The following is a 23,657-nucleotide window of genomic DNA, read 5'->3' on the forward strand; positions in this document are numbered from 1 at the left end:
TCAGCCTATGGCTGGTTCATCTCCTCGAATGTTGATGTTTTTCGGATAACCAACCGAAATGGTATGTTCGACATACGTAATGTCTGAAGTTCATAGGCACAAACATGTTTGATAGGATCGCTCAAAATCTACAAGGCTGTTGACGAAGAAGTTGCCAAAGCAGTACATAAAGGGTTCTTGAAACATCTGCAGTTTTTGGATAGTAATCGCAATATATTTTCAGCCATATTTTGATATCATATAATCAAAAAATGTGTCTGGTAAATCCATAATCGAATCAAACGACATTTCTACACTTGAACTGCACTCATTTGTACAAGACACACAAAAGAATTATTGCACAGCGAAACATTTTTTGTCTTAGAAGCGAACTTATTAAAAAAAAAATTGGTCTGTCTCAAAAGCAAACTTATGTGTCTCTGACAGTTTTTGGGTCGCTGAATCCGAATCCGGGCTCAGATTTGCTACAGCACGTCAGGATTTTGAGCTATACCTCAATTTATAGGGCAAAATATGTGATGTTGGGCTTTTTTGATTGAAAGCCATTAAGCATGGAAATTATTTTTTAAAGCAATTAAAGTGTAAATTGGTCGATTAACATCTAAACTAACGATTTATGCCAAATATTTAAATTTGATAATTTTAAGCATTTTATTATGGGTACAATATTTGCCATACAAGCCAACCTCCAAAACTTGCATTCAAGTTGAGTAGCCAACTTAAGGAGAAACTTCAATCACATAGTTTCCCTATAAATTGAGGTATAGCTCAAAATCCTGACGTGCTGGAGCAAATCTGAGCCCAGATTCGGATTCAGCGACCCAAAAACTGTCAGAGACACATAAGTTTCCTTTTGAGACAGACCAAAATTTAATTTTTGTTTCGCTGTGTTATGTGCTCTCTCTCTCTCTTCCGGAATCCTTGTTGGAAACTGATATAGCAAAAAAGAAAATGGAAATAAATGTTCAAAAAAATCAGATGTAATTTAAGAACATATATTCGATGTAATGTACCAAAAACCTATCAGCCTGAATTTAGTAAATATCACAAAACCGTTCCCACTCTTTCGTTACGTCCCTTTTACTACGAACAGGCTTGTTCGCACTGAGCGAATGAAAATTATGCTCTATTGATTTGCACCACCAAAATCATCGTATTTATTAAATATTCCTATCTTAACTGATAGATGGATGTTGAAATAATTTAAATGTCTTTTCGAACTGTCAAAAAACCGCACCGCAGTACCACACTGAGCACACGGAGAGAATTTCACTCGGGTGAATTTTAACGCTCCGTGCGGAACTGCGAGCATAAATTTCATCCGCTCAGTACGGACATGCTTGGTCATGACCATTGAAAAAGTAAATTATATCTGCAAATACCGCATAAATGAACAAAACAAAAAACAGTTTACTCTTCAAACTAAACTCTTCTTCCTCATAGAAACAGCTGAATAAATGTTTACTCGAAATTTTGAATTTAGTCTCACAAAACTTTTCAAAATCTTACAATGAGATGAACCTCTCTAGTAAATTAATCTCTTTAGTAGTCCGTATCACAATATTTAATTCTGTAGATAGAAATCGGTTTTAATCACTATGTGATTAATGAAATAGAACGAGAGGAGAGATAATAATTAGAGAATATCTCATTATAGATAAGTCACCGAAAGATTTGTAGGAAATCATGGCTTGAAGCTATACGAAAAATATAACCTGGTTGAATTTTCTGGAAGTATTTTTTGATCTTAATTTCAAAAAAAAAACAACCCTAACGGAAAATACAATACATATACAAATACTATTATCGTTTTTTTTTATTTATTTTTCTACAAAAAGGACCACCCTTATGCAAAATAAGTAAAGCACCAAAAAAATAAACAGATTCAAAATTTAAAAAAGAAAATAAAATATTTCATGAATAATTGGGGATACGCTCGGGAGGGACAGGAGAAGCAGAAATTTGCAATGGTTGTTGCGCCCTTTCCACATGTTGCTCTAGGAATATCTTAACAAAGTGTTACATGCCAATAAAGGATCATGATATTAAACTATACAAAAATATGAGTTGTAAATTTTCTGGAAATATTTTTTTGTTCTTAATTTCCATCTCAAAAGAACCACCCCAATAAAAATAAATGAGCCACCCTAATGAAATATTTTATATATTCAACATTGAAAATGACTTACAGTTATATAAGAGATTTTTCAATACTATTATCTTATTTTTTAAATTTTTCTACAAAAAGGGCCACCCTAATGCAAAATAAGTGAACCTCCCTAACGATATATGATATATAATATGCTAGCAGTTGCCAACGTTGATATAAGACATGTTCCAGTACTATTGCTATGAATATTTCAGCAACTTAATTCAATTCCTCCATTTCAAATTAATTTCACTCCCCCAACTCAAAAATTTTCTAAGTCCAAAAAGTCAAATTTTTCCAAAAAAAAATTTTTGAGATAACACCAGATCTCAACGTTTCATGCACTTTTAAGGCATTTGGCATCAAAAAAAAATTTTCGATTTCGAAATTTTCATGTATCCCTACCTTGGGATATTTTTCGTGTTTCAAAACAGCCAAACTTTGACCGCTTTGGGCCACCCCTTAGCGAAGTCCGATTGAGCTGAAATTTTGCATGGAGACTTTTTTTGAGGAGACGAAACTTTTGAGCACTACCCGTTTTTGAAATTCGATGGTCAAATTTTTCCCATACGTTCCATTGGCACAACGATTAAAGTTTTAGCAAAATATTTGTGAAAATTCAGCAAGGTTTGCTGGTTTGTTCAGTAAAATCTACTGATCACCATCAACGTTTTGCTGTAATTCAGCAAATTTTGCCGAAAATTCAGCAAAACAGCTGAACATTTCAGCTCAGCAAAATTTGGCTCAAAGCGACTTGGTGTGTAGCATCACATCATGAAAGCTCTTAATAGTCTTCTGAGCAACTTTGCCGAATACAATATCTTTATAAGTGGTCCAGAGCGCGAGATATACGACGTCTAGACTGAACTGGAAGCTCCCGAAAACACTAGCGCCACGCAGTGAGTGATACTCGAACTAAATTATTTTCTATGTGAATGTTTTTAGTCTTCTGAGTATCTTTGCCGAAGACAGTATGTTTCAAAGTGGCTCAGAACATAAAACAAAATATTTTTTTAAATGCTTCGTTTCTGAAAAATATTGAAAGTTAAAAAGTTTCATTACGATTAGTTAATTAACAAAAGAGATATTTATGCATAAAATCGCGTTTTGGGTCATATTGACCCTAATACACGACGAAGGATAATCTCACAAATCTCGCCAAAGCCTTTTACTGTATGTGAATGCGTATAGTACCTACTACGACTAACCTATATATGAGCAAACTCAAACAAGGACTTGTTCCATAACTTTGTTATAAGTGATTCTCCCAGTTTTCCTCAGCTCTGTCAGCCCCAGTGCTGTGGTTTCTTCCAGTAGAACTAAAGCACTCACATACATGCTCTACGTTTTGTACAACTAAGTACACGTGATTCTACACATGCTCCCAGCCAGCCGGCTCATAACTTGGAATTTCAAATGAAATACTTTCTTCGCTGTTATAATTTTTAATTAAATTTTCTCTTCATCTGCTCACTCCTTTTGAATGGATTTTTTCAAGTGATTGGACCACGAAAGTGCTCACACTGCTTGAGCTGACAGCTTGATACCGATGGAGATGATTGTCGTGGAGTGTGCCAGCTTTCTTTACGATGAAAATTATTATCAATCCGTACCTAGGTGATACAAATGCAATTCGAACGCAACAGCTCGGAAACTGTAGAACACTAGTTTAAGGGCATTTTTGGGGAAAAAACAGAGTTTTAGGTGTTTCAGCAGAGCTTGCATTTTCACATTTAATCTTGATGGTAAAACCCCCAAACTAAATATATCAGAAATAGGGTTCTAAATTAATCAATTAAGAACATGGCACAAACGGTTACTGCTTGCTAGCCAAAGAGCACATTTTAAATTTGCTAATTGAAATAAAAAGGATACACGATAAGCACTTTCTTTACTGCACGCAAAAAGCTTTACATCAACAGCATGAAGCTAGCTGTTCGCTGTACGTAATGGAAGCACCGTCTAGCTAGAATAAAAAAAAAACAAGTACCCAACTCATTTATGCAATCTCTTGCGCGCCCGTTTTCGGTTGGCACTTAAATTCAATGAAAAATGCATAAATTTTAAATCAAAACTAGCCCTCCGAACAGTTACACTGCACTGGCGCGACGGCACCGTGGCCAGCGTCGTCGTAGTTGTCCTGGTCCTCATCCACCGTGCTTGCTTGGTTCGAAAGTTCTTCTTATGGCTGTTTCTAGTCTAGGATGACTGGCTGGTGGTGTGAATGGGTTGTATCGCCCGGTCCTAGAACGCGTCGCTGCTGCTAGTTCTAGTTGGCGTGGAAGAAGGGCTCACTTCCAGGATGCCTGCTTCGCACCATTTTCCCCGCTGACCCGGTATGCATGGTAGCACGCAGCACCAGCCAGCAGTAGTGTAAAACTTTGCTCAACTCAATGAGAGAAAATGTAAAGGATAAGTACACGGACTGAGACTGCAGGTGTTAACAGTCAAAGGAGAAAAGTGCCCCAGAGTGAGCTATAAATAAATTAGCATTGCCGTGGAAGAGCTAACCAGGTGTGAAAGTATGCCATTTTTCTGTCGTGATTTTGCTTCTTCTACTTATGCACAAATTACGTCGTGGTGCGATTGCAGTCATTTTAAAGTTTTGCAAATAATAATGAGACGAGGAGTGTGACCGCTGTAACTCGGTAAACTTTAAACCAATTGACTCCAATTTCTGTACACGATGAGATACATCCATTTTCTAGACGGGTGGGGTGATGCCTACAGGACGTGATGGCCAAGACAAAGGTGTAATGGCTCCTACAGAGCAGTCTCCAGCGATGTTGGAGGGGATCATCGAGAGGATATTTCCGCGTCCTTTCGCAGAACAGCAGGGGACTGGGGCTGGCAGTGAGGAGAGGGTTACCGATGTGGAACTTGCGAGGGCTTGGAAAGTCCCTTAGCGTAGATAAGGCCCCAGGTCCGGACGGAGTTCCGAACCTGGTCTTAAAAGTAGCTATTGCAGAGGCTCCCGAGATGTTCAGATCTGCTATGCAGAAATACCTGGATCATCCTCAACAGAATGTTGAAGTACACCGACGAATCTTGCTGGAACCAGCCGAGGAATACGGAATAACACACGTCCGGCCTGACGCATAGCATGTCGTAGACTACTGAGCAGCTCCCGGAATGACTCTCCGGCAGGCCGTTGGAGTCCTTTCTCCATCGGAGTCCGAGTCGGAATGTGTGTGGTACATATCTGACAATGTGCATCTCTCAATGTATTTAGAGTCTTGTCCCTCATGTACATTCCCCACCTGGTGTAACGCCTACGCTATCGAATGACAGCTGCTGACGAGATCACAGCAAGCCACGACTCTTCCTCTTTCTTTGGTCAGCGTTCGACCACGTCGGACGTCAGTGTATCGGGTCGCTGCGCTGGGCGATTCTCATCGAGAACCATCAGCCAAATTTCCACAGAATGCACTCACTCATATTGAAAGGATGAAGAACCTTCTCGATATTTGACCCCTGGGACAGCTTTAGTACCTCAACTATGGTTGTAGTCGATCCGAATTCCAAGAAAATGCCACAACTCTTTTTCGTCATTTTGATGGTGCTCATGAAACTGTTTTGTTAATTTAACCATCAAAACAAAAGTATTTGAATCCAATTAAATCACGTTATACTCACAAAAATGAGCTCTTTCGATTAGGCTATAGAAAATGGCAATAGGGGGATTCACTTAACAGCGGTAACTGATTAAACTGATTAAACGTCGTGATCACCAAGGCAAACTTTGATTATATCATTAGCAAAATCATGAAACATTTCGAATAAGCAGAAAATCAAGGCTTACGCAGCAATTTAATCTGTTTAGTGAGTACCCCTAATATTTTATTCACTAAACAACCCAATTGTTGCACTTAGCGGACTTGCGGTTAAAAAACACTTTTCGCGGGACGGTATTCAATTAAACTCGCAATTAAACGATCGATCGCCTCGGTTGTTCTTGTTCGTTGCGCTGAGATACTCAGCAAAGACTTGATCCGTTGTTAGCCATGCGAACGCAAGCACGCTTTTGCTTTACTGCAAGTATAGCTATTGCTTGACCAAATCCAGGTTGCGGTCCTCCTCCCTGAGATTTTCCACTGCCGCCACGAGAGGGTTATTCGAGTCCGGCAAGCTTAGGAACAGCTGGGACACGAGATCACCGTCCTCTAGATTCGCACAGGCCGTTTTGAGTTCCCTCACCAGTAGGGGAATTCCGGCGCATTTTTCTTCGAAGAGAAGAAAATTTTCTTGCTAGTGAGGAATGGAAGAAAATTTCTTCTCTTTTATGTATTGATGTGGGCTAAGCGGAATAAGTCCAACCGATGTTAATGTCGAAGTGGAATATTAGCAAACGGTATGATTATTGTGGTGGGATAGAAAAGCGATATGTAGGTTTGGTAATTCTGAGTAGAATGAAGTCTATTTTATTCACGACTTGCTTTCGAGCCATTCGGCTCTGTTGATCGGCAACCTTTCGTTTACGAATGCGCCAGGGGTGCGCAACTAAGCTACAACAATCCTTCCCCCTTTACAAGGATACTGGTACAAACGTACACTTAACAAATAATACTATCAACATCTCATTTCGAATGAAATTGGAGCTCGAATCCCTGGTTCGTCGTAGCATGGGAAAGCATGCCGGGCATCCGTCGAGGAAAACTGTGTCGTGGCCAGCCACCTGGTTTTCCCTTTGTCATCCACGTAGGACGATCGATAGAACCCTGCGTTGTCCTCCCGAAGATCTCCGTAGTATTCAAACTCCAGAAAATAGGTTCCATTGAGGATCACTCCCGGCGTCGAAACCGTCACGAACTCCCGCTTCGGATCCAGCACGAAACTGGAATTATCATCCAGTAGCACCCGATCCGTCCCATTCCCCAGCGTGGACCATAGTTTCACGTGGGTGATTGTGGTCTTTCGGTAGTGCACCGTAATACTGCTGTTGCCTTCGTCCTTCACCACTAGCTCGATCTTCACTTTGCCGTCGAAGCGAAACTGTCGCGCACTGCCGTCCTCGTGGACGTACGTGGTCAACTCGAGGTCGTACCGTACCGGGTAGCTGTTGTTCGGCAGACGGTAGTTATCACCGTCCAGCTGGGCGCTGACCGAGCACGCCAAACAGAGCACCGCAAGCGCTGCCGGAGCCAATTTATCCATCCTAGCCGTTCTGCGGTCTTTTGAATGGAATACGTTTCCCGAATGCGGAGCTCTGGGAAGGCCATGTCCGAGGCCAGATGATGATGATGATGATGATGATTGTGTACCCACCATCAGCGCAAGGATTACCTATGGCTACAGAGTCATACCGGAACGGAATGATCTACCTGATGGTTTGTTGTAGCAGGGTAAGCTAAATTCACTGGAGACCTTCGGAAAACAACATGATAATTGTTATCTCGTGACAAAGTCTGGCCACCCCACGAACATTTGCCCGGAAACCAGTTCATTTAACTTCCTTAGGCTACCCCTCCGAAATCCCCATATATGTCATGTTCAAATATAAAAAGTAATAAGGAACGAACTCACCGGGTAATCCTGACCAGCTGGTTTTCTATGTTTGGCTTTGGTCTCAGCATGCAAACGGTCCAACCATATTAAATGTGCACTCGTTCACACCACTCGCTGATTCTCCGATCATCCATCGAAGAATCCAAAAAAATACATAAGCGAGAATACCCGACGCACTGAAAAACAATCTCTTGGATACTAGCATTTCCGAACTCGGAATAACGACGAACACGACCACCACGATGCGGGCAATGTGGTCTCTTGCCACCGAGCCATCGTCGATCGTTTACACAAAGTGCGAACAAAAAACACAAAGAAAAATGCAAAAACGCGGTAAAGACGAAATGCGGCATGTTTCAGCTTCCGCGCCCTGCTTGTCACTGGCGACCGACGACCGTTCACTCTTCCATCAGCGTTCCACTCAAGTACGAACGAAAACACAAAGAAAAATGCAAAAACGCGGTAAAGACGAAATGCGGCATGTTTCAGCCTCCGCGCCCTGCTTGTCACTGGGCCATGTCCGAGGCCAGATATTCAAATATCGAGCAAAGCCTTCCTTCATGGGGATACCATGTTGCCGAAAAATTGGTGACCATACTCGTGCCCCACCACGGTGGCGATTTCGTGCTTCTGCCTCATCGGAGATGATGTCGTAGAAGAACTTCTCCTCCTTGTAGGTCACCAATCCGTAATTCTCCATCGCGCCGGCGGCGAAATCCGGCACGGCCACCTGGTAGATCTTCGGTAGGGCAAAGTCCGTCTCCAGGTAGGACTCCAGTACCTTGAGAATCTTGTACCCGACTTCCAAAATGAAGTCCCCTTCTCCGTTGCGGATGGCATTGTACCGAGCAAATACGCCCTGCCGGGGATACTGTACGGCCGATATGGCCACGAAATCGCTCACAATAACTCCGAGCAGATAGGGCTGCATGACGGGCGTATCTTCGAATATGGTGCGCGTGTAGCCGGCGATGGGCCCTTGTCCGACATCCTTCGGTAGATTGTTCGACAACACCGAATAGTTCGATCCATGAATCACCGTCAATCCGATCGGGTGCTACTGGATGATAATTCCAGTTCCGTGCTGGATCCGAAGCGGGAGTTCTAGCCAATCTTCTATGTCTTTTCCATTGGAGCAATCTACTGCAGGTTTTCGCTAGATTGTTCTAGGGCGCGGAGAATGTCTGTGTCACGCAGTAGGAAGAAACTGTACGCCGGAATTCGGCCACAGATCGTTGAAAGCCAAAAGGAGGGACGGCATCAAAGCCGTCGCTCAAGTTTGATCACATCTCCTGCGCACTGCGTTTGTCCCGGACAACCTCCACAGAATCACCCACCAGGAATCCAAGGAAGAAACTCTTCGCTTTCCGATCCTCCTCGTCGATTACTTCGGACGATTACTTCGCTGTTGCCGCTCCTGATGGGTTTGCAACACGCCAGCAGAATCCAGGAACATCGTGACGCGAAAACTCTAATTCTTGAATCCTGGTCCACCGGAATACTGGAGGATTTCGTGCGCAATTTCCTTCGGGATGCCCATATCCTCTCGTAAGTAGCAGAAACAACACGTGTTACGAACCAACTTGATTTATTACTATGTAACTATGTACAATGAACTTGACGGATAGTTTTGAACTGAACTGGCCTGCTGGATGGAAAGCCAAAATTTATATCCTGCATAAGTTGTTTATTTGGTTACTATGGTTACCATTCCGATAGATATAATAGTCCTGTTCAACGACGTAGGTTGAACTTGCTCGAAGTTGCTGCATCTTACTCTTACCCATTTGTCAACAAACGGGAAAGAGCGGGATGGAGCAAGTTCGAGCAAGTTCAACCTACGTCGTTGAACAGGACTAATGTTGACGACAACGTATGCGCATTGACATTCCGGAAGTCATAAATTTCCAGACTACTTTGTTTTAGCAAGAAGTTTACCGGTAGGGTAATTGATCCGATCATGGAGGAGTTAAGCACCGGGTTCATGTTTAAACCACAATTGTATCGCCCTAAGCAAACTTTTTACATGGATTGAATTGAAAATAATAAAATCCATCCTTAATCTACGGGAAAATAACGAAATATTGCCACTTTGATGTTGTTATGAGCATTTTATTCGTTTTTATCTGCAAGAACATTGTGTTCCTCATGTTGCGGTATTCCATTGAAATCATATGGGATACTGCAACATTAGGAACACTACCGCAACAATAGGAACACTGCAGCAAACACATTAAGGAAAATATTATTAAAAAAATAGGTTTTTGGGCAAATCTTAAACAAACAAATGGTGCAATCACATAATTTAAGCACCATACATCTATTAAAAATACCTTTTGGTAATATGTATTTCAGTCGAAAAAGTTCTCATTGAGCCATTACCGCAACATTGGGTACTACCACAACGATGGGAACAATTACCCTACCACACACTGGGGCAGAACGCTGTTTTGGACAGACAAAACCTCTAGTGCTCTGGGTATTCATCCTAGAGGTTTTGTGTCTTCAGAGAAGTCAGGCCAAACATGTCTAAAGGTCCTATCTGCAGAAGAGAGACACTCTTCAATTTCTCTCTCTTTCGTGAATATCTCAGCTGTTTATTTGTATTATGATTGTCTCCTTGCATTGAACGATGGTCAAAACAATCGTCTTTTGATTTGTACTGCAAGTTGAAAAGTGTGTTTTTACATTGCAATAATTGAAAGAGACAGTGAACAAAGAGCCTCTCAAATGCAGATAGGACCTATTGAAATTTTTGGCCTGAAGTGTCTTAAGTTTGCACTAAGGAGTTAAAAAAAATGGCCTCTATTGCAAATTTTCATTTATTTTCGAGATGATTTAATACTATGTAGTGTATAACAATAGCCCCGAGTTACCCCACTTTTCTTTCCCCAATATCTGCTAGTGGTATAGACATGTTTTGGTCAAAAATTTAGCTGTATCCGCCTGCTGCTTAATGAGTTATCAAATAAATTGTAGACCACCTTCTTTAGTTATTTTAATATGAAAAACCTCCAATTTCCGTGATTTTTGTTATGGAATCATCTTTTTCTTATTTATTTTTGCTAACCTAACGTTCGAATTTTTTTCATTTTTTTTTTTACTTGGAAATATTGATCATAATCGATTTTTTCGACTTTTTTAGTAAAGTGGCCCACTGTGCCTTTTGTGTGCATTACACTGCAAAATATTTTTGCTGGTAATCAGCAAACTTTGCTGATTTTTGGCGTGCTGATTGCATTCAGCAATACAAATTACTGAGTATCAGCAATTATTTTTCAACTTGCTGGACCATCCAGCAATTTTGACAGTTGATCAGCAGAGTTGTGCTGAAATTCAGCAAAAATGTTGCTGAAATTCAGCAATTTCTTTTGCTGATTTTTGGTGGAAGTATTTCAAAAATTTTGGTGTGTAGAAAGTATAAGTGTCTTCGGAAGAAATGTCGGAAATAGCAGAATAAACAACTTTGCAGAAGAAAGTTTTCTTCTAGGACGCTTCTATAAAAGGCTAAAACTGATCTAGGTCAGTTGCAAATTGTCTAGATCAAATATAATGTAACCAGATTTCAGTACAAACTCTTACAAGACACTTCTCTGAAGACACCAAACCTCTAGATTGGATATCCAGAGCACTACAGGTTTTGTTTGTCCATAACAGCGTTCTGCCCCAGTGTGCGGCGTGATGGAGAAGCATGGTGATCCAAGTAGTATAAAACGAAACATATAACATTAAGTCTTGCAAAACGAGAGCTTTCAGATAAATCTGAGTGTTTATTCAAGACATAAACCATGTCTGAGGTAAAATATTGTTTCGTCCATAAAACATAATGGATGATCTATGAAAAATTGCCAAACGTTCCTATTGGACTCTTTGGCGATGTTTGGGTAATTCCATACTCTGAAGCTGCGAATCAAACTGGGCCAAATTCAAAATTCTCACAAATTTTGGTGGGAGCGATTTGTTGAATCATCCCTCGTCGAATTTTGTCCAGCACTTACCCAATTCTCAAAAGGTGATAAAAGAAATCTCTTTGAAAGTGATGTTTGGCATCAAAATAAAGGTCTAAAAACTTGAAAAAAATCATAGATGCTTTTTTGTATAAAAAAAAATGTAAATTCGTATATTAAAACCCAAATTAACCATCAAGCACGTGCTTAACAGTGATTGACGTTTACGCCATAGCGCTGAGTACAAAAATGTGTGAGACCTACTCATAAGTCACGTTATTAATGAAATTCTTTCAATACTGTGTTGAGTGGACAAAATTATCAGGAACTTGATTCAAGGTTTATGGTACACTGATATCACTATCACATGTGTGTCATACGAAAATGGAAACTTAACTTTAACTTTTGAAATTCAGTACTCTTTATTACCTGCAACATTTCTTACTACACACCACAGGATCGTTTAGCCATTTTTCATAATTTGTTTTATAACTTTTACGGCGCAAACTATGAGCTACCCAAGTCCTGAATAAATACTAACATCTACTACAGTCGGTTGAATACCCACACCATCGCACCGAGCGCATCACGTACCAACTACACCAGTAGAACTTCTATCTGTCTGATTCATGACTGTGCTGAGCACATTCTGTCTTATCACATACCTACTTGATGCATACAGCTGAGCCGCAGTCATTCATTCGATTTGCAATTAAAAACAGCTGGCTCAGTTCATTCACATTCAGTCTTCATGCGCACTTTGCAGTAACAACATTGGCAAACCAGTTTTGTGATAGAATAGAACGAAGCTACCTGTGGATCGCGAACCATATAGGCTTTAGAAGGTAGAAGCTCACTACAAAGAGGAAAGGAACAGCCAGATAATCACAAGTAAGTCCGACTCATTTCAGTCACTTTCTTTTTACCCACGCAATTAACCAGAAATTTTCGACATCAACTGTACTGCGCTGCGCTGCATCTGATCCATTCGCGTATTTTGCGCATTTGCTATATCAAGAACCAGGAGATTTGCAAACAAAAACGTTATCGTGAACGTAGGTATAGCGTAAAGTGATGCGCATACGTAAACCTGTTTCCGAATGATTTGTGCGTGAATCTCTCCCCTTTGGAGTTCGATCGTAGTAAGCCGTTGTTTGAAATTGGTGGTTCGGAACAAAGGAATCAAGTTGAAGTCGGGATAATCGCAACTCGCATATTAAATTTACATTGTGGTAACTCCACCAGATGACTCAAACTGCTGTCTCATCTTGAAAATAAGAATTTTATTGACAATGTAAACATTGGTGTTACAAGAAAGTGCGCACTACTTAAGATTGCTGCTAAGCAAAGTTTTTTGAAACTTTATTCAGTTTCAATTTTACTGCGACTTTATTGCTAATCTACAGGCCCGACAAAGCTGAACCACTCGAGAAATACGTTTGATACATTACATACCTACTTTGAAATAACTAGATGTGACTGGCGGATAAGATATGATTCAGAACCACATCAAATGTTGTATGTCTACTCGTTAATGAAAATTAAATTTACTACAGTAGACGTTCGTTCGGTGCAAACGGTTTAACTGCAATGCTTTATAACTGCAAGTCCGCTAAGTGCAACAATTTTGCAGTTATCGCACCGCTATCTGTCAAAAACAAAACGTCAATAGAGTTGCGATGTTTTTCGGATGCACTACAGCTGCATTGCGATGTTTTTGAGTGCATTCTGGCTGCGTCCAACAGCATTTGACAACTGTTTGGCGGCTGTCAGTCGTTGCAGTTAGCGAATTTTATTCGGTAACTGAAACGTAAACATGTTGCACTTATCGAACGTCTACTGTAGTTTCTCCAAAACAATTGAAATAGAAATCAGGATTAAAATCATTAGAGAAATTCCAATTATTAGTCAGAGTTTCAGATTGGATAGTTTCTTGTGGGAAATATGGGGTACAGTAGACGTTCGCTCATTGCAAACGGTTTAACTGCAATGCTTTTTAACTGCAAGTTCGGTAAGTGCAACAATTTTGCAATTATCGCACCGCTATCTGTCAAAAACTAAACGTCAATAGAGTTGCGATGTTTTTCGGAAGCACTACAGCTTAGCGATCAGCTGATCCGAAACGTCTCGTAAAATGGATCATACACACTAAGATCAGCTCGGTATTTTTCCCATCTTTTTACTGAGTTCTCAACAGCAGATTTAACTCGGTACGCTCGGTTATTTATTTTGCGGATATTCTGTAAATGAGTTACCGAGCTCAGCTCACAAACTGTCAAAAGTTACTGAAGCACGGTAAATATCGTTACTGATGAACGGTAAATACGATTACCGAGTGTACCGAAATAAATCTGCTGTTGAAAACTCAGTAAAAAGATGGAAAAAATACTGAACTCAGTGAAAAAATTACTGAGCTGGAACATCTGAATCTTAGTGTGTACTGGCTAATGAGATCCACACAGCCTTATCCTCTTTGGCATACAGATTACATAGGAGTATCTGAAAGTTTCCAACGTTAGATATACAGTAGACGTTCAATAAGTGCAACATGTTTACGCTTCAGTTACCGAATGAAATTCGCTAACTGCAACGACTGACAGCCGTCAAACAGTTGTCAAGTGCTGTTGGACGCAGCCAGAATGCACTCAAAAACATCGCAGTGCAGGTGTAGTGCATCCGAGAAACATCGCAACTCTGTTGACCTTTTGTTTTTGACTGATAGCGGTGCGATAACTGCAAAATTGTTGCACTTAGCGGACTTGCAGTTTAAAAGCATTGCAGTTACACCGTTTGCACCGAGCGAACGTCCACTGTACTTTCAGTTGTGATGATTCAGGAACCGCCTCACTATTGCAGTTTCCAAGAATCACCTCTTCCAAGATGCTATTTAGGCCCTTTTACAATTCCAGCTTGTCCAGATTTAGCGACAACTTCAGTTGCCGAGAGGACAACCGGAACTATACGAACGTCAACCCTGGGGTCACATCTGTTTCAACTCCTCCACTAGATCGTGGTTCTTCATTATCTTGCCGGTAAACGTTGATTGGACATTATGGCCTAACGGTACAGCGATGTCGATGAGGGTAATCCGCTTCATCCTTTCGTCGTAAACCACAATGTCAGGCCGGTTTGCACGAATGATGACGTCCGTAATTATCTCGCGATCCCAGTACAGTACAGTGACAAATGCCTTCTGATCTGCAAACAGCCCTTTAAAGCAAACTGTTGGTGCACAATTTTGGCAGCTTCGTAGTGACGATCGAAGTCAGCTGATCCTGATAACACAGAACAGCCTGCAACGACATTCTCGATCGTTTCTCCTGAGTTGTACTTCCAACAGCAGTCCTCTATACCTTCGTGCAATAGGTACCGCCGGTAGCTATTCGCCGAAATTACCCGGTCCTAAATAGCTACCATGAAACCTTCTGTTTCGTTAAAAAGGTCCCCCGGCACCAGCCACGTGCTCGACGCCGCCTCATCGATGTGCTCGAGCTTCAGTTCATGAGGGGCGCGTGTGCGTCCCATGCAGCTCCTTCTGCTTCTACGTCACGATCATCTCATCTACGAGTTACGAGTACGGCACTGAGTCGTACGCCTTCTCGTAGTCGCTGTACGCTATGCTCGGGTTCCTGTACTTTTTGGTGGCCTGACCCACAATGACTGCAGTGCACAATGATCGCGTGCTGCATAAACCTGATGATGTTCACGTCTACCTTGTACAGTAGACGTTCGCTCGGTGCAAACGGTTTTACTGCAATGCCTTTTAACTGCAAGTCCGCTAAGTGCAACAATTTTGCAGTTATCGCACCGCTATCTGTCAAAACAAAACGTCAACAGAGTTGCGATGTTTTTCGGATGCACTATAGCTGCATTTCGATGTTTTTGAGTGAATTTTGGCTGCGTCCAACAACAATTGACAGCCGTTTGACGGCTGTCAGTCGTTGCAGTTAGCGAATTTCGTTCGGTAACTGAAATGTAAACATGTTGCACTTATCGAACGTCTACTGTACAACTGCAGTACCTTGAGAAGGTACGAGTGCGATACTAAATCGGACATCTTCTTGTAGTCGATGTACGCCATGCTCAAGTTCCTCTGCTTATCGATGGCTTGATCCACAATGACTGCATCTATGATGACGTGATCTTTGCAGCCTTGCGTTGCGACACCCTTATTGGTTCTCGATCATCACGTTGTTTGCATCGCAGTCAGTGGGTTTGTATTTTCCTGGCTTCTACCGACGACAGCACTTTGTACAGACTCGAAAGGTACATTGTTGGTCTGTACTTCTCTGGATCAGTTTGGGTGTTTGGGTTCTTCGGCGGAAGATAAGTCATACCTTTGGTAATGAATTCTGGTACCAGCTTGGGGTCCTCTAGCACCAAGCATTCCGCCATCTACCCGTAGATTTTTGTAAGTTTTTAATACCAAAAATTGGGTCCTGGTGCAGCCTAATTTCTGAAATACCGGGAAGCCTCACATACATCCTAAGCGATTACTACGATAGCTATGAGTTCGGAAAAAGTACTGTTGCGACCAACATGGCGTCACAAAACATCAACTACAGTAGACGTTCGATAAGTGCAACATGTTTACGTTTCAGTTACCGAATAAAATTCGCTAACTGCAACGACTGACAGCCGCCAAACAGTTGTCAAATGCTGTTGGACGCAGCCAGAATGCACTCAAAAACATCGCAATGCAGCTGTAGTGCATCCGAAAAACATCGCAACTCTATTGACGTTTTGTTTTTGACAGATAGCGGTGCGATAACTGCAAAATTGTTGCACTTAGCGGACTTGCAGTTATAAAGCATTGCAGTTAAACCGTTTGCACCGAACGAACGTCTACTGTACAGTAGACGTTCGATAAGTGCAACATGTTTACGTTTCAGTTACCGAATAAAATTCGCTAACTGCAACGACTGACAGCCGCCAAACAGTTGTCAAATGCTGTTGGACGCAGCCAGAATGCACTCAAAAACATCGCAATGCAGCTGTAGTGCATCCGAAAAACATCGCAACTCTATTGACGTTTTGTTTTTGACAGATAGCGGTGCGATAACTGCAAAATTGTTGCACTTAGCGGACTTGCAGTTATAAAGCATTGCAGTTAAACCGTTTGCACCGAACGAACGTCTACTGTACGTCCATTAAGAAATTCTTCCGAGAAAAACCATTCATGCAAATTGGGGTAACGCGGAGAGAATATACTTTGTAAAGCTTGCAATAAAACGCCTCGTCTAGCGAAAAGTGTGATTCACCTAGAAAGAAGACATTGAAAAGATTATTATGAATGCGAACACGGTTCATTCTTATCGCACTTCGTTTACTCGCGGATTACTATGCGCACAATCCACTTCAAACCACCAGCAACTAGCCCGTAGCTCATACTCTCATCTCGTCACTAATCACCCCTCGAAATACTTTCATTCCAGCCAGTGTGCAGCACCGCCTCTTCAACGCCCATCGACAAGCTAATCTACCAACGGCTGGATCCGTTCCCGCAGCAACAGCGCGACGACAGCCTCGGGCACCTGATCAAGATGCTACGCTTCTGCGGGATATTCTTCGGGATACTGCTGGTGTTGGTTGTGCTGAGTGGAATCGAAACCAGAAGCCAGTACCGGGTCGATGACGAGCTGGCTGCGTTTCGACCCATCGATGCCGGTGAGGAGACTAATGAGCTAGCCGGTAATGACATCGAGCAAAGCGGGCCACCTCCGCACACGGAGTATGCCAAAATGGCACGGTACCTGGTACACAAAGCAGGTAAGGCTGATTGCTTCTGTCTATCGCTGCATTTCAATAGGCTTTATATTGGGACAGGACTAAAAATAAGGGAGAAACCCCTACAGGCTCTAGCTCCTCCTGAAGTCGAGATCGACATCTGGTGATTATTTGCTTATGATCAGATAAATATTTTTCTTATGATACAGTAGACGTTCGTTCGGTGCAAACGGTTTAACTGCAATGCTTTATAACTGCAAGTCCGCTAAGTGCAACAATTTTGCAGTTATCGCACCGCTATCTGTCAAAAACAAAACGTCAATAGAGTTGCGATGTTTTTCGGATGCACTACAGCTGCATTGCGATGTTTTTGAGTGCATTCTGGCTGCGTCCAACAGCATTTGACAACTGTTTGGCGGCTGTCAGTCGTTGCAGTTAGCGAATTTTATTCGGTAACTGAAACGTAAACATGTTGCACTTATCGAACGTCTACTGTACATACCAATTTTTGGTCTTCCTCTCATCTGTGATTGTTGGACTCTCTTGTTCATAAAAATTGGGACATTACCTTTTTTGCATAAACATCTATGGTGTTCTTGTATTTGGTTACTTTGTTTTCTCCGTGTAATCCACGTGTTTTCATGCGGATCGTTCGTGTTGGCTACAACCCTACAACCCACGTTGCTCTCAGTGAACTTTTTACAAAGGTGGAGATTCACTTGGGTGAATTTTGGCTTTCTATGGTTCCTTTCAGAAAAGGGACCAAACAGCCAACCATATCTTGAACTATTGAATGATGGAACCTTAACCCCTTCCCGCCTACGACTTCTTTCAAACTTTTGAATGCTATATTGAAGTGAACTGGTTCAGGTCGGATTCTAATCTAATATTGACCTCGCAGCACCAAATCGGAGTTCGCCAGTTGGACTAGCGAAGCGAAGTTTTCAGCGAACTTTCTGTCATTTCTTATCCGACCCGACATGCACCCCTGATGTTTTCGTTTTCAGTTCGACGCGGTGTCGACAGTCACGACTTTATCCTACCTGGGGGTCTGTCAGTGCGAGCGCGCCAAATTTTGCGTGAGTGAGCATTAGTATGGTACACGCTTGTATGGAAAAAATAAATCCTCGCTCCAGTCGACTTTTTAGATTTCATTTAGGTCCCATATGAACTGTGCAAAATCTCAGCGCAATCGGTGAAACTATAATTTAGCGCAAGCGGTTCAAAGTTTTCATAGGATTTACTATGGGAAAAGTTACACTTTCAGATAAAAAATCCCAGAGGTCGTCCCTTGTCTCCTTAATTCAAATCGATCAATGTTTCTTGAAGAAAAACCAATTATGAAACTTTCCTTCGAAGACAGCAAAACAATTGGATGCTTGTGGAAAAAGTTATTGATTTATTACCGATTAGTGATCCAACGAACGGGTTTTTATTTTGTTTTATCAGCAGCACTGCTGCTGCCGTTGTTGCATGGGGTGGCGGGAGGCATCACCACCCCCAGAAACAGCAGCAGCCAAGGCAGCAGCTACAGTGCTGCTAATAAAACAAAGCAAAAAGCCTTTTGTTGGATCACTAATCGGTAATAAATTAATAACTTTTTTCACAAGCATCCAATTGTTTTGCGGTCTTCGAAGGAAAGTTTCATGAATTATTTTTCTACAAGAAACGTTGATCGATTTGAATTAAGGAGACAAGGGGCGACCTCTGGGATTTTTTATCTGAAAGTGTAACTTTTCCCATAGTAAATCCTATGAAAACTTTGAACCGCTTGCGCTAAATTATAGTTTCACCGATTGCGCTGAAATTTTGCACAGTTCATATGGGACCTAAATGAGATCTAAAAAGTCGACTGGAGCGAGGATTTAATATTTGTCCCATACTAGTGAGCATGTGGTGTTGATGGTTAAGGTGAAACGGTACGCTAGCCGCTGTTAATAGGACAATTTATTTCGGTATTTTTTTTTGCTTTTTTTGCGAAAACTCAAACTGAAAAGCGTTTGTTTACCGAAAACAGTAAGCGCATAGGTACAATAAGTTAGCAAGTCCGGAATTTTATGTGAAATTGATTTTTGTATTCACAACGGTAAAATGTTTCTGAGTACCATGGTGAGTCCGTCTCATCTCACCTTAAGTTCGCTAGTAATACTTTCAAGGATCGACTGAAATTCTTAACTTTGAACTTTTAGTTAAGCAAAAAGTCCACATAAGTTCACCGAAGTGTTATTGAGTCATGTACCAAACAATTAGAGTCAGGACAGTTAAAGTTAGCCGAAACACGAGAGACGAAACGAGAACATTATTTTCCCCCTGATGAAGGCACCATCCCTAAGTGCCGAAACGTTGGGTAGATAATAAACCCGTTTCAAGAATAAAGACTGCGTAGCCACTAAAAGTTCAAAGTTCGCTAGTAATGCAGTGAAGTTTGAGCGATGCACATTCTTCGGTTTTCTTCCAAATCCACAATATAATCTCACACTAACGCAGCCATTACTTGAATGCATCCTGGAAAATGAAGACTTTTCAAGTCTATCATTTTTCTTGTCTAACGGCCAGGCCAACTGCGCAGCGTGTACCGCAGAGAGGATTTCAAGGGATAGAAAGATTTCAACATAGTCAAATTTTTGAAAACATTCTACACCTTGAAATCGAGGGGAAAGATGGATGCGTGGACCTCCCGTACCAAACGCTTCCAGATAACGATATAGATATTTAAACATGTTCGCATGTATTAATATGGTGATGTATACAATGATTTGCTAAAAGAATATTAAGGGGACTCACTAAACAGATTAAATTGCTGCGTAAGCCATGATTTTCTGTTTATTTGAAATGTTTCATGAAATTTCGAATGAAATAATCAAAGTTTGCCTTGGTGATCGCGACGTTTAATCAGTTTAATCAGTTTACGCTGTTTAGTGAATCCCCCTATTGATTAGTGCGCTAGGAATGGTGGTAAGATTCTTCACTGAAAAGAAAATAAAGGATTAAGTAATATATACTGAATAAGGCATAAGTGATACGCTCGTTACAGTTACTATTTTTCAAAACATGGTATTATTATACAATAAAATTACCTGAATCCTCCTGAAACAAAAAGGTTTATTAGCAGTTAAAAACAAAACATAAATAAAAAAAATAACCATTACAAAAATACATCAAATTTTAATCTGGTATGCTACCACTTCAGGTAAAAAAATAGCAAGATTAAAATTTGATGGAATGTGGTAGATCTTACACCGTAACGCACCGTTTTAAGGTGATCTACCCACGTTACGGGACTAACTGGTTCAGGTCGGATTCGTCAAAAAGTGATGGTGCTCTACAGACACCATGAGCGCTAAAAGGGTTAAATACTGTAAAATCAGCCAAACTAAATATCATCCTTCACCAAAATGTAGTTTACATAAAATATGCACTCTTCTCTCGCAGAATGGGTCTCGATGGGATCGCTCTCCACCGTGGATGCCATCAAGGGCTACCCGATGGTGAACATCATAGCCTCGGCGGACAGTGCACGTGGCGCCAAATCGACCGGCACCCTGTACTTCTATCTGACCATGCTGGACTACACGGCGCAAGATCTGAGCAAGGATAACCGCCTGACGGTGCTGCTCTCGATGGATCAGGATCTGGAGTGCAGCAAGAACGGTATTGACCCGATGGAGCCCACCTGTGCCCGCATCATGATCTCCGGACGGGCCGTTCGGCTTGAGGAGGGTACCGACGAATTCACGTTCGGAAAGAACGCCATGTTCAGCAGACACCCGGCCGCGAAGCACTGGTTGGATAGTAAGTATTAGTGTCCAAGTAATGGGGTCTTCTATCAGATTCCATCACATTCTTAACATTTCTTTATTCCAGCCCACAACTTCTTCCTCTGCAAGCTGGACATCGTGCAGATAGCCGTACTGGACTACTACGGTGGACCACACTACGTCACCGTGGAGGAATACATGAAGGCTAACCCCGATACGGATGGCTCGGAAAAAGCGCACCCACTGCTTCGACTGTCGCAAGATGCGTTCGCTGCACCAGAGGTTATCTCCAACTCTGATAGCGAAAGGACCATTACGGTTAAAATCAAGAAGGATTCTCCGGTGCGGCACATCAATTTGGAGGTGTAAACAATAGAAACAATAACTAAATTCCCTATGATCAACAATCAGCAATGAGATAAGACTGTGTAATAATGTGTGATTTTTAGTGCCAAATAGAAAATGCAGCGTAAACAGCGGAATTGATTGGAAATTAAATAATGAGATTGTGATACAAATAAAAAATCGAATAGCATACGACGTTGTACGAAGTATTTCCTTTCTGAATGGCCCATGCTTAGTTAAAATACTTTTAGCCTTTTATGATTATCCCGTTTGCCCAACCTATTCGGACACAACTGTTTGGAAGCGATGTATGGACGACTTTATCCTAGTGGTATTGATCATGCGAGAGAAAGTTGGAAACTTCGGAAGTCAAAACTTCGGCGAAGTTCGGCGTCGGCATTCTAATTTGGGGTTCGCCGACGCATAAGAATTGCCTGTGTCGCCGACGCTTCAATTAGAATGCCGACGTTTTTACTTCGGCGAACTTTTGTTGGAGATAATTGATTTCACATATCGACTTCGGTCTAAAATAAATCAATATGTACAATAATTTATCGTAAATCGAAGACGACAATGACATCATGGATTTCATCATACGAACGAGAAGGTACAATATCTGCGGTTCAACGGTCCAGAGTGTTCCGGAAGTTCGATGAGTATAAACGTAATTGGATAGTTGACCTTTACCGGAAGTGCCCTATACTGTACTTGGATGAAGCTCGTCATAGGTTTATTACCCATTTTGGTGTACCGATCAGTTCGTCATCAATTTGTAAAATCCTGCACGCACACGGAATGTCATGGAAAGCGCTGGAACGTCGAGCTGTTCAAATTCGTGAAGAAGATATCCTTCGTTATTCAAGCGAAATTTCTTGTTTTTCATGGGGATATGAGCAGTTGTTGTTTTTGGGTGACGTTTCATTTGCGAATCGTGAAATGTTACGTGATCGTGGCTATGGGATGGTGGGAAAAAAGCTTAATTTATCGTGGCGAGTTCAGAAGACGACCACGAGCATCTACCCTATGCTTTTTGGGCCAAACGGGAATAGTTGAATCGTTTGAAACAGAGGGAACCTTTACGAGACACAAGTTTTTCGAATGTTGTCGAAAAATGGCCCTCTGCAATGGCTCTGTGGAAAACTACCCTGGTCTATGTTCGGTGTGGATCATAGATGGGGCACGGATTCACTGCGACAAGCATATCATTTTGTACTTAAGATCTTTGGGAACTATTCCGATATTTCTCCCAGCTTACTGCCCTTTCTTTAATCCGATCGAGATCGTCTTTGGCCTAGTTAAGCGATACCTTAAGCGTCACTACAGTAGACGTTCGATAAGTGCAACGTGTTTACGTTTCAGTTACCGAATGTAATTCGCTAACTGCAACGACTGACAGCCGTCAAACAGTTGTCAAATGCTGTTGGACGCAGCCAGAATGCACTCAAAAACATCGCAATGCAGCTGTAGTGCATCCGAAAAACATCGCAACACTGTTGACGTTTTGTTTTTGACAGATAGCGGTGCGATAACTGCAAAATTGTTGCACTTAGCGGACTTGCAGTTACAAAGCATTGCAGTTAAAGCGTTTGCACCGAGCGAACGTCTACTGTATGTGGAAGAAGACAAAACACCCTTACCTATTGTGGTAGCATCTGCTCTCACCCAATTCACTCATTACAATTGCTCAAACTTGTTTAGGGAATGCGGTTACTTCTCAAATGGTCGGTTCGATCCATCAGTAAGAAACAATCATTGATCATTTTTGTTGAATGTAAGTCGTATCTCAACACTCAGAATAAATAACATATTAGGGGTACTCACTAAACAGATTAAACTGCTGCGTAAGCCATGATTTTCTGCTTATTTGGAATGTTTCATGATTTTGCGAATGAAATAATCAAAGATTGCCTTGGTGATCGCGACGTTTAATCAGTTTAATCAGTTCACGCTGTTAAGTGAATCCCCCTATTGAATTTATAAGTTCTGCACTTAGATTACGACCAGTTGCTTTTACACTTAAAAACTATGTGCAGCGCTATTGAATCATTGTCGATTCAATCATGATAGAACTTATGTGCGTCGCTTTTGATTTTCAATTGTTCATCGTATGGGTTACATTGGAACTATAGTATACTCATTCCAAATCATTTTCACAATGTATTTTGACAAAAATATACATACACCGGGTTGGTTCGAGATACGTCATGCCAGATACGTCACTTTTGT

At 41.5% G+C, this 23,657-nt stretch overlaps 3 protein-coding genes across 4 annotated transcripts; 1 reads left to right on the top strand and 2 right to left on the bottom strand.

Annotated features, from left to right (window-relative positions):
* Positions 1 to 6,703: 6,703 nt before the first annotated feature.
* LOC115259763 (aminopeptidase N-like) lies at positions 6,704 to 7,321 on the bottom strand. The gene has a single exon (XM_029860557.2). It carries the CDS (start codon positions 7,301 to 7,303, stop codon positions 6,719 to 6,721), a length of 585 nt encoding a protein of 194 aa, XP_029716417.1. The 5' UTR covers positions 7,304 to 7,321; the 3' UTR covers positions 6,704 to 6,718.
* Positions 7,322 to 7,383: 62 nt separating this feature from the next.
* On the bottom strand, positions 7,384 to 12,432 carry LOC115259762 (aminopeptidase N-like). Its single transcript, XM_062859967.1, has 2 exons — positions 12,415 to 12,432; positions 7,384 to 8,711 (listed from the first exon to the last, which is right to left on the bottom strand). The coding sequence occupies exons 1-2, from the start codon at positions 12,430 to 12,432 to the stop codon at positions 8,076 to 8,078; spliced, it is 654 nt and encodes a 217-aa protein (XP_062715951.1). The 3' UTR covers positions 7,384 to 8,075.
* On the top strand, positions 12,335 to 21,626 carry LOC109398222 (protein CREG1). Of its 2 annotated transcripts, none has more exons than XM_029860390.2 (4): positions 12,335 to 12,492; positions 17,037 to 17,370; positions 20,761 to 21,120; positions 21,193 to 21,626. In XM_029860390.2, the coding sequence occupies exons 2-4, from the start codon at positions 17,145 to 17,147 to the stop codon at positions 21,453 to 21,455; spliced, it is 849 nt and encodes a 282-aa protein (XP_029716250.1). In that variant the 5' UTR covers positions 12,335 to 12,492; positions 17,037 to 17,144; the 3' UTR covers positions 21,456 to 21,626. The 2 variants fall into 2 exon arrangements, with proteins under 2 accessions (XP_029716250.1, XP_029716249.1); XM_029860389.2 differs by having other exon boundaries at positions 12,340 to 12,492; positions 17,041 to 17,370.
* Positions 21,627 to 23,657: the final 2,031 nt, after the last annotated feature.

This window comes from Aedes albopictus, chromosome 1 (assembly GCF_035046485.1).
Source record: "Aedes albopictus strain Foshan chromosome 1, AalbF5, whole genome shotgun sequence".
Taxonomy (NCBI): domain Eukaryota; kingdom Metazoa; phylum Arthropoda; class Insecta; order Diptera; family Culicidae; genus Aedes; species Aedes albopictus.

Excerpts from the sequence above, each read along its gene's own strand:
- LOC115259763 (XM_029860557.2), bottom strand. The coding sequence starts at position 7,303 with ATGGATAAATTGGCTCCGGCAGCGCTTGCGGTGCTCTGTTTGGCGTGC.
- LOC109398222 (XM_029860389.2), top strand. Across the intron at positions 17,371-20,760 it reads GTACCTGGTACACAAAGCAG|AATGGGTCTCGATGGGATCG; the intron begins GTAAGGCTGATT and ends CTTCTCTCGCAG. Across the intron at positions 21,121-21,192 it reads CGCGAAGCACTGGTTGGATA|CCCACAACTTCTTCCTCTGC; the intron begins GTAAGTATTAGT and ends TCTTTATTCCAG.